We start from the raw sequence: 20,044 nt of genomic DNA on the forward strand, positions 1-20,044 counted from the left end.
AATAAGTCTAAGTTTGTATAAATAAGCATATAAAGGGAAAGCAACACAATACTCGATTTTAACTAGGCCTATTTCAATTCATCTTAGATGGTGACGGAAAGAGCTTTTTGACAGTGTCACCCAATCCATCATGTAAATTTATAAAGGCAATGCGGAACGCTTTCCCAACTGAAGTGCACTTTTGTCATTTTCGAGCAAACGTTTATGCTTATGTCGTCTGTTTGCTGCTAGTAACTATGCGATTTTAAATATAAAGCGTTGTGGCAGACTTAGATTTTACAGATATCCTCCAAGATACTATCAAGTTTGATGTCAACAGGACCCCGTCAATCATTTCGTTTATACCTGCAATTGTTGATTCAGCCATTTCTCCTCAATTCCCGAATAAACAAAACATAATGGGGTGTGATGACTTCAGGGTACTCTGTAATACAGTGACAACAATATTACCATGATGGCTATAAACAAGGCTTTAATGTCCTTTTCTCATGCCCTCCCCTCAACACCTGACTGAAGCATTGTTGGATCATTTGGACTTGAAAGATGCGACAACATGACCCCTTGCCCTCTCATTTCCATCCAAATTCCCCCGAGGGATGATGTGGGGTGCTGGTCCAAAAGTCACAGACGCTGCTGGCCTTTGGAGTTCAATCCGGAGACGCCTGGTGCACCCTCCCGTAAGACACACCCCAAACGTTTAACTTTATCTCCATCTCAGAACAGAGAAGAGGTTTTATGAATGGAAATTGTTTCCCTCGACCCCACCAAACAGAGGGAATTCTGGCAGCGCGGACTTCAGTTCTCTGCGATAACTTTCTTTGACAGAATAATGCATAGCCTACGGGAGCGACAAAATCTAGGCTCATGGCAGACAATATTAGCTAGCCTACATCGCTCCAATTGAAACGTTTGTCTTAAACGGAATTTTGGAAATTAGAAATACCTTTTTTACATCGTTCCTTTGGAATCAAATGTTCAAACGAGTTGTTTTAAAGATCACCCGCACAGCGCGGAACAACATAGGGTTGTCTGTCTTGCCACTGACTCTTCGGGCAAAGCTCAGATAGGCACCTGACGCGGCTTTGTTAAACTTCAACCAACATTTAGCCAATGTCATCTGTGGTATATTATGCTTTTATATATATATATATATAATTAATAAGAAACTAACTAAAACTGCTTTGAAATCATTGATCAGTATAGATAATATAGCATAATATAAAAAAAACTTTTCATTTTATTCCTCATTAACTTTCTCCACCAGCGCACAAAGATTATTGTAGGAGACTATGAAGTCAGAGCAAAATCAGAAATGGAAATTCATTGTGCGTAAAACTACATTATTTCACTTCAGTCTGTGTCTCAAAAGCACTACCAGACAACTTTTATAACACGTTACATTTATAATGTAGTTCTTCCATAAGTTTTCTAATTAACAGAAAACTTAGGCTATCACGGCACAATATTCCTTTAAAACTAAGGGGGAGAAAACAAAACATAGGAAATTAAAACAATAAGCCTTAACATTTTTTGAATGAAACGCATGACATCGCTGCTGTTTGGAATATCAAGTTATTTTTTTATTACAGGTTCTCTAAAATGAAGTAAACTCTCCAGAAGATAAATGATGACATAGGCCCACACTATGTTTATTTCCCCTTTGACTGTTTATTCGAATTGGTGGGTAGTTTGAGGATTTGAAAACCTTGATGTGGTGGGTCATGTCACCAATCATCTGAATTAACTCCAAAATACTATTTATAATGGGAGTCTTAACACAGCACCTACTGTATCTGACACAAAACACAATACAAAACGGTCCATTATTACCTGATTGTAATTGTTATCGCATGTAATCAGGAATGTATTTTTTTAAATGTGCATTTTGCCAGTTTACTGACAGACAAATGCGCAAATACACCAGACACTAATATATCATTATTTTGTGTCTGAAATCTACCTGCCACTTTCATAGTTTACCAGCATTTGACTGATGATTGGTGCCAATTTCGGCCTATGTATGTATAGCATTACTGCATTTATTAGGCTTACCTAACAATGACAATGCCCAGTTTCCAATGAAGTTAAATAGCCCCAGACATAACTTGTGTCTACATAAATGCATTGGCTAGTTCTCAGTATTGATGACATATTACCATATTTGACATTTTTCAAATCAAGATAAGCATCTTGGAGTTTTAATCCCTTGTTAAACTCCTGATAACCTCCACTGCCTTTTTTATTCTCTACCCCTGTCTCTTCCCCAGGCGATGGCCTGGCGTTCACTCTCCCGCACTTCAGTGTGGAATTTTTTTTAACCTACATTTACGCTATGATTCGCTTTAGTTCCACCTCGACAGTCGTATTTATCTCAAAACACGCCACTTTGTCCTGCAGCGGCACTAGTGTAATGGCATTTACTCAGCGCGACGTGCTAGGGAAAGAAAGAATGACTTCACACGCCAAATAGGCCTACTGTTGAGATAAAAGCTTCGGGCTGCATTGACCAAAGATGTTGCGCTGTTTATGTCAAAGGTAGCTTGCTCTTTCATCATATATGTTTTTTTGTCGTAATCCGGCGTATGATATGCCCTTCAAAAAGAAATCACAAGGACTCTCAATTATGTAATTAAACTCAATACGCTTGTTCTTCATCAGAGGCCTAGTCACCCCATCTGAAGTTTGTGAACTTTTGGATAAAAATCCCCTCGTCGTTCAAGTTGGTATTGAAAATAAAAACATAACTTTTATTGACTCTGGCCACGCGCCATATGGCAGAGAAAAGCAACACTGCTGAGCAGTCGTCTCCCTGGCCAAGACAACGCACCATGGTGTGAAAATTAAAGGTAATTTGAAGTGTTGCATTGTTTTGTTTTAGACGCTTGTGAGAACAACCTAAATGGTGTTAAACCATGGAGGGGGTCTCGCACCCCATTGAGAGGATCCTGCAAGTACATCTTAAATATGTTGTTGTGTCAATCGAAAGAATATTTCCAAAAGTAATAAAAGAACACAAATAAACACAAATAAAAAATGAGAGCACCTCTATTTTCTGTTACTTCCAACCTTTTGTCCAAAAAAAATATCGGCACAAACAGTGCGTAAATTGGTGCTCTTGACACTTCCCCGTTTAATTTAGTAAACATCATCAGATGCGTTGATATAAAAATGTAGGGATATTTAATCTCAAACAGTTACCGGATCAATATTTTATCAAAATAGTCTAAAATTATATTTTTTCCTCCACTATTACATATCAGAAACTATGTCACTTAAAATCAAGGCAATGACCAAGGTGGACCCTCAGACACTTTTAGCATAGGCTACAGTTTAAGACAGGCTATGCCCTCAAGAGAACCTTCAGGCTACCGATCAAGCCAAGTGACATATAGGTATCCAGACTGAAATGATGGTTACAATAATGACAGATAACAGCAATCAGGTACCAAATTGTCTGTGAAAAAGTGGACCCTGTATGTAGCACGAATTAACACATCCCCGGAAATCGTGTCACATCAAGATCTAATCAAAGTGCGGCTGTCGCTGGGGGTAAGGAAAACAAACCAGATCCTTGACGGATGTTTCCGTAAACGTTGGCGTATCGCTTAGTTGCTATATTCTGTTGTATGAAAGGGGCTTGCTAAAAACACGAATCATCCATCCATGCTGTTTTGGAGGAGAAACGCCCGCTTTCGTAAAGCCACACCTTACTCTTTGATCAAAGAATCCACCCACTGAGCCGTTATCCAATAGCTGAGCCACATCGTTTCCACAGCTAGCGTTTAGGAGCGTCACTGAAATAAAACCACACAGAGAACTGACAGATGCGCTTAGACATCTACGTTTTACAGTAGTGGAGAAACGAAACGTCGTGCGGTTAGAAGCTCTAATCCATCTCTCTCCGAGTAGGAATCGTCTCTCAACAGGCCACAAGCCTTTAAAGCCTCTCCTCCATTGTAATCTAGTTGCGTTGGATAATAGCCTTCAAGGACTTCTGCTTCATCCTTCCACAAGACGCAGGTAACAGTTTATATAAATCAAAGTACCAGGTGTAATTGAGAGTCTCAGGCTAGCAGTGTGGTCCTCTTGTGCCAAATGATAGCTGACTTTACTGAGCGTTCCAAACTTGTTTTCGCTACAGCCGGTCAACGGTGGGTGCTGTGACTTGAAACTGTTATTGCTGTATCATCATATCTGAAGTTAACAAGATCCAAGAGAACTAGTGCCATTTAAGACAAAAATATGGGCGACACAACTAAGCAATAAGAGCTAAACTGGTTGCATTTCCACTAGAACTATTTAAACCATTCATGTAGGAGCGGACGAATCCACTTGACTTCAAATGCGCTAAGTTCAGGGTAAAGCTGCAAAGCATGATGAACGTCGGTCGCGTAAGGACGCGAAAGCCGTTATTATAACTTTAGTAAATTAGTGAGCCGATATTAACTACTATGATATGTCCTTTTGCAGTGCATTTAAGTGTCCACGCAGGAACATTTTCATACCAGGTGAGAGCCCCCCCATATGGACTAAAACACAGCAGATTAACTGAAAGCGTGGACCTCCTACATTTGTCCCGGACACCCAACGACCAAGACCTCAGAGAAATGTCCAGCACCACAGGCCGAGGTAAACAGATAGCCATATATACATATAGCCTCTGTTTCTGCCGTGGTGTGCGCAAAATAACATATAATATTGGTATACATATGCTGAACAAATAACAATAATGTGGTCGTGTATTAAAAGATTTCAAATAGGCGAGGTTAAATGTCACATAAAACGCTACAACACCGAGTTCATCCATATAACATTATAATAATGATTTAATCGTCGATTCAGCTGTCATAAATGCAGATATTGAACTGGTACTCTCATCTAAATTATATAATATCCCTCTGAAAAGTGTCAGTAACTGAAATGTTGAGCTGAAGGCCATCACTCTGTTTGCTAAATCTTTGCAATAATATTTTTCCTAGCCCCGTGGCTTGCATTTCATGCTAGCATTTTACAAGTTTTAAAATGCAGATGAAGTTGTGGAGTTATACCTGTCCTCTGTGGGCTTCCATTGACTGTATCTGTTTTTTTGTAGGCTACTTGCTGTTGTTCCATTTTTTTTTTTACTTTATCCAAAATATACTGATAAACATGATTACCTAAATTAATTGTTAACCTGGGTTGCATTTTGAAAATGGGCAATCACTCGATACCCCCAGTCAATGCTGCCCAACTCCAAGCGTACCGGTGGATTTTCGGTTATACAGCATATGCCAGTTCGTCCACAAATCAACATATTATCATCTTACACCTCGAAAAGACCTAGTCTAGTCAGTAATATTTTCATCCAAGCCCTGTGTCATTGCAGCAGTGAGACAGTAACTCAGCGTGCGTATTAACTCACTTTAACATAAACAATATGCAAGACAAGAACCCCTGGGTGGCATGATTGTGTGCCAGTCTCAATGAGGATGGCAAAGCGACGAGAAAGGCTTGCTAAAGGCTATTTTCTTTTTTACTTCTCTAATAGGCATACGCTCCTGCATTGAAGTCAGTTTATTGGCGGTGATACCAGCCAGCAGACTGACACTTGGTAGTCCTGTCGATGTCAATTCAATAATGTCAAAGACACGGAGCTTGTTTACACGCGTCCCTGAGGCGAAAGCACTTATAACAAACATGACATCTCAGATGATCTCATTTAAAACTTCAAGTGAGAATATGCATTTATGTCAATTTGTGTTAAATGAGAAGTCAAAGTAAGCTGTATTTTTTAGAATATGGAGTCTAGGGGTAGCGCTGGTGTGAGTTGCCTCTGAGAGGAATAGGCAAGTTGAGCATCGGTTGGTTAGTATGATGTATCGATGGTATCATAATAATTTAACTTACACATAATTTTCCTCAGCAATGTATTTATATAGCCTAAATGTGTATTAGAATAGACTGTTTGTAATCGAAAAAGCCTTTATTCTGTCATTGAGAATATTGCTTTAACAGTTGATCTGAGTTGATCTGAAAACCTCACACACTATGGAGAATGTGTTGTCAGTGTAATATATGCACACAATAGTGTTGACCTGTGAATAGTTTAACAATATGCATCGGAAATTGAGCTTTCTGACAAAATATTTTGAAATAATTTATGACAGTCATTTTCCATTTAATGAGTAAAATTTGCCTTCAGTTTGATGGGCCTGAGCAACGATGAGAGACCATTTCCCATCCTGTTATCCCATGACTTTACCATTATGGCCTTTATTATAATCATACAGTATAAAATGTTACATTTCGTACTTAATACAACCTTAGTGATTCTATATTATGCAAACTTCAAAGTAGTCTACCCTGAGCGTAATTAGGCACCCATCTAATATGGAGAGAAGCGTAGGCTAACTTGGGCCCACTACACACAATAATGAGGATATTTAAGTCAAACATAAATAGTTTAGCAGTGGTTAGTGTATTATGCCATTGTGTGTTTGTGTTAATGTTAGGGTAGAGCCATTGGTTTCGTGGAAGGCTGGGCAATGAGGATGATGTTACTGGTGTGTGTGTGTGTGTGTGTGTGTGTGTGAGAGAAAGAGAGAGAGTTTCTGTATCTCTGTATGAGAGTGTCTGTTGTGGTGCTTATTCCCTTGGGGTAGCTTCCCTTTAATATCCTGCCGGGTGGTGAAGCTTGGCGGGGAGAGTTTTACACACTCCGCTAGCACCGTTAATAGCGCCGTTTGATGTGGTAATGAAAGCGGGAGAGGACAAGAAAAGAGCGAGGGGAAGCAAGACCCTGAATGGGTTAAATTAAAAGTAGGGATTCTAAGCAAGTCACTGATGCAAACCACTGAGACAGAGGACTACAGAGAAGACCCAAAACAAAAAGACGCAAGCTGAACCTGATCCTTACTTCCTTGCGTTATGTTACAACACAAGTACCACATTCTCCTTCATAGCCCCAGTGACCTAAATTATATGAATTCTATTTTAAATATCACTGCCAATCTGAGCACATAGCTGAAGTGAATGCTTAATAAACCGTATTATTACAGTGTCGTATAATAATAAGAAATATTATTATTAGCCTAGTATTATTTTCCACTATGTCTATTACTATTATGCTATTATTTTAAATGCTCAGAAAACCAACAGACAAAGAAACAAGAGTTTACATATTTAGTTAATGAAAGTCGGCTCTTAGGCATCATGCGCGTAGACTAACATCGGTATATGGAATATTACAGCACAAGTTTAATTTAACCTCTATGATGACGGGGGAAACTTGTGCTGCCCCCTGTTGCCCTCGGATGCAGACAAATGTCGATTTCAGTGCCAGCATGTGACCTTGCAGTTGTAGGGTTAATGTCTGGGTTAGTCTAGATCTGCGCCAACAACACGATGGCCGCTTGCTCGCCATTTAGACTGTCTCGTAAAACAGCAGTGATAAATTATACCAGTCTCTTCGGATGTGATGCCTAAAATACGTTTTTGTTATCATTATCATTATCATTAACTTGACAGTAATAGACCTACGAGCATTTACATATTGAAGTAAACCTACCATCTGAGGCCCGCCCGCGGTTCAGTTCTTGCAACAGCGAGCCAACACACCAACCCGATCTCACAAGCAATGCGTATGAAGTCGTACGCAACACTAATACCGAATTGCGTACGACTTCATACGCATTGCTTGTGAGATCGGGTTGAGTTTCATGGGAAGATCCGATGAAGTTGATTCAATCCACCTGCACAATTGACGTGATTCCTTGAAGGACAAACTAGGCCTATAGACTAAAGACGCGTGATTCCGGCTACTCTGGTAACTTTGGCGAAGTTGGCGTAGCGTAGGCCTTTTTCATGTGAAATATAGCTCTATTTTATTTATCCAGAAATAATTGTACTCGTCAATTCTAGGCTATAGCATATCGCACTGAAGTGGGCTACATACCGGATTATTTTCTCTTTTTTTTAATCACAAATGTAATCCTAGGAAACGTAAATAACATCTGACCAGCCCTTGCAATTCTAGGCCTATAGGGTAGATTTTTCAACATATTGCTGTTGTGGCACAGGATGGCTAGGTACCGCTAGCTCTGGTCCAGTTCTCTTCTTGATTTCAAAGTTTCAGTGCAGCAGCATGCTATACTGGCACACTTACTGACAGCCAGGAGGCAAAGGCCAGTTTACTGAACCACAATCCCCTTCCTTCTATGTCCCCTTAGGAAACCCGGACAGATCCCCCTAAAATGTGGAAGACTTGCACAGAGCTGTCTAGACCAGATGCTGTCAAAATTCTAGCTAGATCCGACATAATTGGTCAGTTTACTTTTTTTTTTTTTTTAATAATCACTGTTTGGAAAATCATCATATGTTTTGTAAATGGCTTAACTGTTCACTGTAGCCAGATGGTTTATCTTTGCTCTGTAATTTATGATATATGATACAAACCAGGATTACCAGGAAGAGTGTCCAGTGTCCATAGAATGCAGTCAACCAAAAAGAGGCCTTATTTCTTCCTCCTAACAAGGGAGAATGAGAATGAGAAAAAGACTTGAAAGATTTTCACGTTTTTTTTTTTGTGAGGAAAGTGACATCTAATGATGAACGTGACTATATATGATCTGAGGAAGATTTATGGATCATAATTCTCTCTCTCTCTCTCTCTGCCTGTCTGTCTGTCTTTCTATCTTTATCTGTCTTTCTATCTTTCTCTTTATCTGTTTTTCTTTCATTAATGTTGAAAATAATTAGAACCAAGTTATTAAGGAGTCCATGCAAAATTCATTATTATTTCATTATTATTTCCCTTTAAATAGGTTTTTTGTTATCGCAAAGACCAATAACATCTAACATTCAAATTCCTTTTAAGATGAAAATATTAGATAGACTGAATAGACCAGACAATTTATTTGGTAAATTTTACGAGTTATTTTTCATGGTTATTCTGATTTGTATTGGGTAATTTTTCCATACAATTTTGCATACAACATTAAGCCATAATCAATGAATAAAAGAGATGATGGACCCAGAAGTTGACTGTAAATGTTAACCTTGCCTTGTCAAAATCTCATTAAAGAGGATTCAGTGGCTAAGAGCCTGTCTGGGTCTGGAGTAGGTTTACAGCCCTAACAAATAGAGCCAGATAGAGCTGTCCCAGCCTGCCTGCAGCCCTCCGCACTGCACTGAGCCTGTGTTTGTGTTTGTCCTGGACAGCAGGCTTTAAAGGTGGCGTGCCGTTTAATGTGTGTTCATCCCCCTCCCTCCCCCAGGTCATGGGGGCCTTAACCAACTAGGCGGAATGTTTGTGAATGGCCGGCCGCTTCCGGAGGTGATCCGGCAGCGCATCGTGGACATGGCGCACCAGGGCGTGCGGCCGTGCGACATCTCCCGCCAGCTGAGGGTCAGCCACGGCTGTGTCAGCAAGATCCTGGGACGGTGAGGGAGCACGCACACGGAGCCATGGCCACACACGCACACACACACACACAAACACGCACACACACACACATATATATACACACACACCATACACACTTACACCATACACAGACCCCCCCCACACACACAGACATATACACACACACAATATACACCCACACCATACACTCTCACACCATACACACACACACACACACACACACACACACACACACACACACATACAGATATACACACTATTTAGCTCTCTCACACAGCATATCTATGCATGCATAATCTCTCAGATACTGACATACATACAGTACTTAATCTGATCCTTTGTTCATTCTCTCATTTCCACCCAAAGGCAAATCTCTTCATAAAATTGTCTTCATAAAAATTGACTTTCTTTTCCCTGCTAGGGATTTTTTCCAATCTTACACAGAGACATAAACACTTAAAATTTGTCAGAGAAATTCATATGAAAGAAAATGTTGTTCTTCTCTCAAACACACACACACACACACACACACACACACACACACACACACACACACACACACACACACACACTGACACCTGACCACACGCAAACACAACTTCCCACCACGTCTCCACCCGTCCCTAATTGCACATCACTGACCTCCCATACAGATATTACGAGACTGGCAGCATCAAGCCAGGGGTCATCGGTGGCTCCAAGCCCAAGGTAGCCACACCCAAAGTGGTGGAGAAGATAGCCGAATACAAGCGGCAGAACCCCACCATGTTTGCCTGGGAGATCAGAGACAGGCTCCTGGCCGAGGGGGTGTGCGACAGCGACACCGTGCCCAGTGTCAGCTCCATCAACAGGTACACAGTACACATGGGACACTTCTAACAGTTTATTTACTTACAGTTTATTTACTAACAGTTTAAGAAAAATGCCTTTAGAGAGCACTGCTCATGGAGACGGGATAGTAATACTAGATTGGTAAAGTTAATTAATGTTGGTAAAAAACTCCATGACATTTTTCAAAGGAGCATGTTTATGAAAACATTTAAAAAACAAAAACATTTTCCAATACATTTTGGTTATTAGACTCTTCTCATTACTTTTGGTAGGTCATCACATACTTTTTCTGTACTGTTTGTCTGTCATGTTTTTTTCTCTTTATTTTATTTAAGGGGTCTATTTTCTTAATCCACATGGTAAGTAAGATGGCTTATTTGTCTTTTTTAAAAATCTCTTTTCAGAATTATTAGAACAAAAGTGCAGCAGTCCTTCAACCTGCCTCTGGATAGCAAAGGACTGAGCCCCGGACACACACTGAGTGAGTGATTCTTACACTGCTGTGATGCGCCTTTGAACCCACTGGCAACAAAGCGCCTTAGCAAACAAATCATTTACATAACAACATAAGGGCCAGCTGCAGGTGGGCTTGTCAATAATATCACTAAATAAATTAGTAAAGTAAAATGCATCAGTTATTTAGCCATATTCCTCATTTATTTGTTCATATATCTCAATGTAACAGGACTATATTTTTAATGCACAGCACTGTGGTAAATCTAAGATAAACATGACTTCGGTAGAGGTGAACACTTTGGTTGCAATTGAATTACAAAGACACTATGCTAATGGCTAATTTGTGTATTGCTGTGACCCCCAGTCCCCAGCTCTGCGGTCACCCCGCCCGAGTCCCCCCAGTCCGACTCTCTGGGATCCACCTACTCCATCAGCGGCCTGCTGGGCATTCCACAAGCCACCACGGAGGGCAAGAGGAGCCACGATGACAGTGAGTACTGTTTCTCCCGCCGCACCGGCTAAAGACTCTCTCCACAGACGCCTTTGCGTCCTCCCTCTGGGGCGAAGCTCCCCCCTGCTGCACGTTGCTAATGATGATTGCAGGATCCATTCAGCTTAATAAGGCCTCTCATTCCCGCTCCTTCTCTCGCTCCCTCTTTTTTTTGCTCTCTCTCTTCCTCTCTCTCCTCTCTCTCTCTGTCTCATTTAACCTCCCTGGAGTATATAGGGCCGCTGTATTGCAATGAAATGGCTGTTTGTTTATGAGCTTCTCCACACGGTGTTGATTCAACTTGAGTTTTTCTCACTGGGACGGACTGTTTCCCCCACTGAACCACTCAATGTTGCGTATTGATTCCATGCTAATGAACGGACCAGACTTTGTAAGTAGCCTGCGGCCAGGCAAGAGCTAAAGACCTGCCACTGACTCTGTGTGTGTGGTGTTTTTGTGTGTGTGTGTGTGTGTGTGCGCGTGCACGCGCCTCTGTGTGTGTGTGTGTGTGTTCATGTGTGTCTGTGGTATTGTATGTGTGTGTGTGTGTGAACCAGGTGACCAGGAGAGCTGTCGGCTGAGTGTGGACTCTCAGAGCAGCGGAGGCGGCCCCAGGAAGCAGCTGAGACCGGAACACTTCCCCCCCACACAGCACCTGGACTGCGGCTTCGAGCGCCACCACTACCCCTCTGACGCCTTTGGCTCCACCACCGCCAGCAAAACAGAGCAGGTACACCCTGCAGACAATTAATCAGTTTTACTCACACATTTTTGTTGTTGTTTGTGAACTTTACATTAGAGTGTGTTCCTTTGTGTTTTTTTTTTTTTTTTTTTTTCATTTTATTGAATTAGAACGAATTTTCATAGGCACTTTGGGGTTTTTGTTTTGGGGAGGGGGATATTTTTATTTTTACTATATATTGCTAAACATATTTTATTTGAAACACACTTGCTATACATAATAGGTTGACAATCATTATTTATTCATGTATGGCTTTTTCAACGACTTTTTATTGAAAAAATGGCCAGTAGAGTAGTTTTTGTTGTTTATTAGTGCCTAGTAGGGACTGGGTGTGTATTTGCCCTTCAGCTTTATTTGTGTGCCACTTGCAGGCTTTATACCCCCTGTCCCTCATCAATGGAAGTCTAGAGGATGGGAAGTCCAGCCTGTCAACATCAAGTGCAGCCATCGGACGCAACCTGTCCGCACACCAGAGTTATACTGTTGTTGCAGGTGAATATACGAAATGTACAACTTCTCTCTGTCTTCCTCCATTTCTCTCTCTCTCTCTCCCTCTCTCTCTCCCTCTCTCTCTCTCTCTCTCTCTCTACACCTGCCCAATGCTATTCTGTCCTTCTTCTCTCTCCCTCCCTCTGTTTCACTCTCTCTCCCTCTACTCTTTTTTTCTTCTCCATTTCAGTGCAGCCACATTTCAGCTTGTCATGCTTGCTGATGCATTGAATAATTAATTTGGCTAATTACCCCAAACGGCCCAACGCTCTATTTGAAGCCTAACACAAAACAGATGTAGGGGGATGTACATCTCAGCCGCAGCCTCAGCCCCATTGTCTCCTCGGCGGCGTTGATGCCGACGCTGTCACCGCGCGCTCATCGCTCATGCCTTTGATTTAAGTTAATGGCTACCGGTGGCGTTTGCAGCTGTTTTCTTTGGTGTTGTACAGCCGCTCATTTCTCATCCGTTAATTTGTCTCATTCTCCTCCTCCTCACACTCCTCTTCCACCCTCCCACCCGCGTATCCCGCCTGCCTGCCTGCCCTCCTGCCCACCTGTCCATCGCTGCTGCTGCACCACGCCATGCCCCGCCTCCAGATCCCCTACAGCCCCTCCCACTCTGTCTGAAACAGGAAGTGTCGCCCGAGGTGACCAGCTCGAGCCCCTCCCCCAGCATCATAGCCAACTCCGCTTTCCTGGACCTCCAAGCCATTCAGGCGCCGGCGTCCGTCAGTAACAGCTGTGGCGGCTCCGCCTCCCATTTCTCTCATGCCTTCAACTCATTTTCCCATCATGCTCCAGTCTACGGGCAGTTCAGCAGCCAATCACTCATCGCAGGTAAACACTCATGGCTCCGCCCCCTCCATCAACACAGCATAGCCTCTCATTTGCATTCTGGTGTCATGTGACATGCTTATCAGCTGTGCCCAGGACGGCTGCCCAAATATTGACTTCTAATTACTGTGTACTCACGAAATACTGTGTCCTCATGATTAAAATGTACTAATTATATACTGAAAGTGGGATTTGAAAAAAAATATGTAAATATTAAATGTCACTGTGGGATGTAAATGCGACACAGTGTCAGAGTTCTTCTTAAAAAGTCTGATCCATGAGTGCCAAATTCATTTCAGGGTTATTTCATACCTGGGAAGGAGCATTAGCTAACTGATGTGTGTGTGTGTGTGTGTGTTTGTGCTTATTTACTTTTAGGGAGAGATATGGTCAGTTCCAGTCTCCCTGGCTACCCTCCACACATCCCCTCTGCTGGCCAGACAGGCTACTCCTCCTCCGCCATCACAGGGATGGTAGCAGGTGAGCGCTCTTACAGCACATGCATTAGTCCCTATGCATTAGACTGTACAAGCACACAGACACACTAATACATTTAGGCACGATCATATTCACATTTAGGCACATTCATATTCACATTTAGGCACATTCATATTCACATACATATAAATGCAAATTAAATGTATTCTTACCTTTAGCGGGTTCTCTTTTTCCATCCTGGGTTAGCGTTCTTGAACCACAGATAGTAAGAGTCAAATATGAAGATCTACTCAAGACTCTGTCCTTGTGCTCACAGTAGGGAGTCAAAGATGGCTGAGTTCATCAAAGATAATGCAATGGGACAGCTGTTTTTAATACAGCTCTTCTGAATATTTAATGTTAGTAATATATACCACATAGCAGGTGATCCACACTGCGTTGAATTCCCTCCACAATTACCCGTGACATACATTTTTATGATATTTATAAGTAAATGCATACACTGTGCAGACCTATATCCTTATCTTTAATGTGAAAAAGAAAAAGACCTGAATGTTGACTTCATGGCTCGGCTTAAAAATGCTGAGAGGCCAGTCGAGTCGGCCACACTCACCACCACCATCACCCCCCAGAGGAGGTTGAGAAGCCAAGAGAAACTGCCATGGCAGAGTGGACAGAAGAACGGCAGAAAATTAGATGGCTGAAGGACAGAATAGAAGGGAGGGGGGGGAACGAAAACCAGTGTTGTGAAAAATAAAGTCTGATGCATGCAGCTGGCACAGGGCCACACAGAGCGTGATGGAAAAACAGAGAGAGAGAGAGAGAGAGAGAGGAGGGAGGGATACATGGAGAAGAAGAAAGAGAAAAAGAGAATGAGGAGGAATTGAGAGAAAAGGGGGGAGGGAGAGACAAAAAGAAAGAGAAGAGTAAGGGCAAAAAGAAAAAGATAGCAGACAGGAAGAGAAGAAGAGAGGCACAGAGAAAGACAGAGAGAGAAAGAGAGTGAGGGAGGGAGGGAGTGCGATGGCCACAGAGCGAGCGATGGAGAGATGGAGTGATGGAAAGAGGGAGGGAGGGAGGGAGCGTCAGGAGGGAGGTTGGGTTGGGAGATTAACAGGAAGGAGGGCTGGAGGGGTTAATGAGTAGCCTGCTCCACTGGTGAACTGCACCGCGCCGGAGTCAGGGCCCAGGGGGTACGAGAGAACAGGCTGGGGGTTCCGCCCTGCTGCTCGCAAACCCCCTCCCCCCACCACCACCACCACCACCACCACACACACACTCTCGCACACACACATCACACACCACCACCAGGCCGCTGCTGCTCTGACCACACATCGCCATGGGAACTGTGGGGCCCAGGAGAGGGGAGGCGGGGCTGGCGTGTGTGTGTGTGTGTCTGTGTGTGTGTGTGTGTGTGTGTGTGTGTGTGTCAGGATGGGATGCAAAGAGGGGACTAGAGGGTGGCACAGTCGGCTTGGGTAAAGAGAAAGAGTGAGAGAGAGAGAGAGGGATGAAGAAGAAGGAGAGGGGGCAGGAGTAGGAGAAGAGGAGAGAAGGAGGGGTGCTTTGTAGTGTGTATGGTGTGATGTGCCTCTCTCTCACTCTTTTTTTTATTTGAAGTCTGCCCTTCGAAGCGCGAAATGAGAGGCTCTGATTTATTATTTTTTTTCTCTGGCGGGGCTCACAGTGAGGAAGCGTTCATACACAATTACTCTCTGAGAGGGAGGGGGGGGTGTGTGTGTGTGTGTGTGTGTGTGTGTGGTGGGTGGGTGGGTGGGGGGGGGGTACCAGGGGATTCAATCCTGCCAACATAATTACCAATTAGATATAGGAATGTTTTTTAAAAAAGAGGAGAGAAGGAGGACGTGGAGGGACGTTTGTTGGAGGACGTGAAAGAGGGCCGAAGGAGGAAGTGTGGTATGGAGAGAGAGAGCGAGAGAGAGAGAGAGAGAGAGAAAGAGAGAGGGCAGGAGGGAGTGTAGGGTGTTTTTCCGGGCGGTGGGTTGGGCGGGCGGGTATGGTGTGGACACTGGAGAGAGGACGCCAAGACTAACGGTACGCACCAGTGAGCCGCGGCATTCCTGCCCCCCAGCCTCAGCCGTCCACCTGGCCTGCAGATTAATGGTTTACAAGCGCGCCCTAACCGTTGGTGAATTATGTGCTAAAGGCTGAGCCCACACTGCCGAAACGACAAACAATACAAGCTCACATGAGACTAGGGAGAGAGAGGGAGAGACAGAGAGAGAGAGAGAGAGAGAGCGATAGATAGAGGGAGACAGAGAGAGACAGAGAGAGAGGTAGACAGAGAGAGAAAGAGAAACAGAGATAGAAAGAGAGAGAATGAGAGAGAGAGAGACAGAGAGAGAAAGAGAAACAGAGATAGAAAGAGAGAGATAGAGAATAAGAGAGAGAGAGAGAGAGAGAGAGACTGGCACAGTGAGTGACAGAAAGACAGAGACAGATCAAAAGAGAAAGACAGAAAGGGAGAGAGAAAGACCGAAAACATAGACTGGGCGAATAAGAATGAGCCAATGCCTTGTGATCCTAAGGTATTCTAATACTCTGTGCTATGACCACAGTCAGCACAAACATTAACAAAATCTCAGCCTTCCCTTTGCTCAGAGTCCGTTTAGTTAAAGGCACAGTCCATGCTTCCAATCCCATTTTCTTTTTGTCAAATTCAATGCAATGCTTCTCAGAGTGTTATCCAAGCTAGCTATCCACTCAGTGTGGTCATCATAGAAGGTCATGGCGATGTAGATGGGAAACAACAAACATTGGGGCTCGGGCCGCGCATAAACAGTCCCAGCCAATCAGTGTGGTGCTTCAGGGGCACAAAAGGGAGGGTTATCATTTGATTGGCTGTTGAGCTGAGCTGAACTATCAACAACCTTTTCACAAAACCAAATTGTAGACCGCGTCTTTAACCACATGGCAGCAGTCAGTTTGGTGGAACCTGTCTAGATCTGACCCAAAACTGAAGAAGCGTCTGCTCCAACCGCCCGAATGAGAACGTTAGAGCAACACATACACAAGTGATCACACAAGCCGTGTATGTGTGTGTCCTATAAAAGGAATGCATTAAACGGTGCATCCATGTGTTAAAACGCCCCGCTTGCTCTCTTGTTAACGCCTGTGATCATCCCTTTGAGTTACATGGCTTTGTTCTTGTTTGTGTTCATGCTATAGGCTACATTTCCTCTAATATTGATCAGTGCCTATGTTTTGCTCTGTCGTTCATGTGCAGGTGCGGATTACTCTGGCCAGACCTACACCCACTCCCCCTACACCTCCTACAGCGAGGCATGGAGATTCACCAACTCAGGCATTCTCGGTGAGAAGATAACACAGCTATGCATACAGTTGGACTGAATGTCTTGTGAATACAGCATAGCTTTTGTGATAAAGATCCAGTTCAAACAAACATAAAAACATATACACACACATGTCGCTAGACTCACACAGATACACATACCAACATGAGATTTATTAAAATAATTAAGTGCACATACTCATCATGCTCCCTGTCTCCATCTACAGGTTCGCCATATTACTACAGCACTGCCTCCCGAGCTGCAGCCCCCTCCACCGCTGCCTACGACCACCTCTAGTGTCCAGAACAAGATCCGTGATCCAGGAGAAGGAGCGAAGAAGCCGCAAAGAGATTTAAAGTTCCTCTGGGAGGAGGAAATGAGGGAGTCAGAGCAGATGAATTGTAATGGCGTCCTGCGCAAAACTGTTGGCCTGGCGGTGATGTCTGTAGGAATCATGGACCATTAGGCCAGCCTCGCTACTGGCCACTGGTGCCGTTCATTTATTTATTGTAGTTCAGGGGGGCCCAACCCTGCTATTGAAAATCTACCACCATTGCAGGTTTTTAAGTCTCAACTCTAATCAAACGCACCTGGTGGTCATGTTCAGAGAGTCTCTCGGAGGGGCGTGATCAGCAGAATCAGGAGAGGTCTAATGGAGTGGCAACAGAACACCGCCATGGGGGCAGGTAGGCAGGTAGGGTAGGGCAGGACTGCAGGGGCAGGGTTGGGCACCTCTGCTGTGAGTCTCTCTCTCTCTCACAGCAGTGAATTACAAATGCGCACAAGTTTACACAAGCTCCTCATACAGTAGTGTGCCTTTGTATGCGTCTCATCGACGTGTACACAGAGACACCGTCTACACCCATTTCTGGTCAGGAGAATGCTGGCCAGTGCCTGCTCTCCTTGTCCTGCCTCCATCTAAACATGGCGACCAAAGATTTTCTTTTTTTCTCCTCTTTCTTCTTCTCATTGACCATCCATTTGATGGTATGATGGAATCCCCAGCGCAGGGTGAGACGTGTGAACCAGTGAGAGAGGGAATTAGGCTATTAAAGAACATTTTTGCTCATTCTTTCCGCACTATTCTCAGACTTTATCTCTGATATTAATTCGACTTCTTAATCCCCGAGTGTTCATCTCCATTAAGATATTCTTCTGAGCTCACCAATCTGGCAGACATTCGGTGCAGACATAAAGTTCCAAGCTGAGGAGAGGCTGTCGGTGTAGCACTGTCCACTGATACACTGTTATAGCATGAAGTATTTCTATTGAGTCCACAGCAATGTCCCTATATTTTATCAAATAATTTCCAGATTACCAGTTTCATGTAATGGTATTGAACCGTACTACAGACAGTGCGTGATTGCAGTTACTTTTCTGATAAGACAATACCTGTAAACAGGAAGAATGTATACGTTCAACAAACGTATATAGTATGTATAGTCCTACATAAAAGTGCTCATCTGCAAAATGGTACATGTTTACAGTTTAGGGGCAATATGTATATAATGTATATGGTGATATGTTATTACTGGAAAAAAAAGAAATGCAGTTTTATCTTTTAAATAATTTTGAAGCTGTCCACTTAGGGATGGAGTTAAGCAATGTATGATGAAGTGATTTCAAAGGCTATTATGTTCCAAATTTTCTGTCATGCTAATGTTTTTTGCAAGACCTTGTGATTCAAGTTTGTTTTTACTTTTACTGTCAATAATATTATTAAAGTGTAAATATGGAATTTTTACAGAACTATTTTAATTAAATAAAGCATGACAAAGTCGATTTTTGTTCTCCATGTTCATTTTTATATGAGTAAGCTTTTAGCTGGTGTCCTTGCATAACAAAAATAAGAATATTAATGTGTGTATATTTCGTGTTAGTTTTAGTTTAAAAAATAATTGTTGTACTTCAGTATTAGATTTACAGTATTAGATACATTTTTAGTTAAATTATCATCTATAAATGCTACATTTTTAAAATGTTTAATGTGAACGTGGAAATGCTTCAACTATGAAAACAAAGCAATTTGCGATCAACTTGATTAAACAAATAGTTCGACTCGGGATTGTCCCTTTCTCACTATTTGACTATTTTCCTTTAAAGCCACAACAATCCTTTTATGTAGACTAATATCGCTTTCGTTTTTGCAAGTCAGCAATTTAATACAGAACGCAGGAAGAGGACAAAAGCAATGATCCTGAAAACACGCGCATCTGTTTAATTTCCTTTTTTATTTTCTGCATCATGTAGTTTTATTTGCAATTATTTCTCCCCCTCTTCACGGGTCTCATTATTATGGCGGCGTAACGAGGCCACGGTTCGGCGATGCCACCGCGGCCCACCTGGACCCACCAGCGGCATGATGGATGACCGGTCTTCCGCGTTAACGGCCAGTTCAAAACAGCACCTTTTTCTGTGTTGGCGGGTGTAAAGAATACATCGTTTGTTCAGGCTTTACTCTTTTGTCTGACCTGAAGAAGTGTGCAGTATAAGTAGGCTACATCTTCAATCCGACTATTATTGTGTAAAAAAACAAACAGATTTGTGTTCAGTGATGATGTTGATGTAATGTTTGGATATGCTGCTCGTAGAGCATTAAAATAATGGCCCATGGCTATAGGAGAACCACGTAGCCGACTTTCTTTTTAAACTTTCCAATTGATCTTAAAACGCAACGCACCATATCTGCTCAGATGAATTTTAATTAATCAAAAATGAACCACACGAAGCCAAAATGGCTTTTGTTTCCGTCACCCTTGCATTAATTGCCAGAGGTTTGTTGAGGTAAAACAAGTATCGACTTGTGCCAAGCAATTATGCCAACCAGACCGTTTGCTGATTTGTGTTTCTCCACATTTTTTTCTAAAACATGCATTTACATTTTTTTTCAGTTAAATGCATGTTTCAGCTATGCTCCTCCCCTCCCCACTCTTTAGGGGCCAGTCCTACTTTTGACCCTGGATTCACTCAGAACTCCCCATGAACTTGAAACTCCATCTTACAGTAGCGTTTTCTTCTTAAAAATGTAAAGATTTGCAGACAAA

At 42.7% G+C, this 20,044-nt stretch overlaps 1 protein-coding gene across 7 annotated transcripts; it reads left to right on the forward strand.

The window, feature by feature from the left end:
* Positions 1-3,844: 3,844 nt before the first annotated feature.
* pax8 (paired box 8) lies at positions 3,845-18,782 on the forward strand. Of its 7 annotated transcripts, XM_048259836.1 has the most exons (13): positions 3,845-4,020; positions 4,471-4,629; positions 8,208-8,301; positions 9,255-9,420; positions 10,057-10,254; positions 10,639-10,715; positions 11,055-11,180; positions 11,738-11,910; positions 12,294-12,414; positions 13,012-13,251; positions 13,627-13,728; positions 16,934-17,020; positions 17,227-18,782. In XM_048259836.1, the coding sequence occupies exons 3-13, from the start codon at positions 8,232-8,234 to the stop codon at positions 17,295-17,297; spliced, it is 1,431 nt and encodes a 476-aa protein (XP_048115793.1). In that variant the 5' UTR covers positions 3,845-4,020; positions 4,471-4,629; positions 8,208-8,231; the 3' UTR covers positions 17,298-18,782. The 7 variants fall into 7 exon arrangements, with proteins under 7 accessions (XP_048115793.1, XP_048115795.1, XP_048115796.1 ...); XM_048259838.1 differs by lacking the exon at positions 8,208-8,301; XM_048259839.1 differs by lacking the exon at positions 8,208-8,301 and having other exon boundaries at positions 9,279-9,420.
* Positions 18,783-20,044: the final 1,262 nt, after the last annotated feature.

The sequence above is a fragment of the Alosa alosa genome, chromosome 12 (assembly GCF_017589495.1).
Source record: "Alosa alosa isolate M-15738 ecotype Scorff River chromosome 12, AALO_Geno_1.1, whole genome shotgun sequence".
In the NCBI taxonomy this organism is placed as follows: domain Eukaryota; kingdom Metazoa; phylum Chordata; class Actinopteri; order Clupeiformes; family Clupeidae; genus Alosa; species Alosa alosa.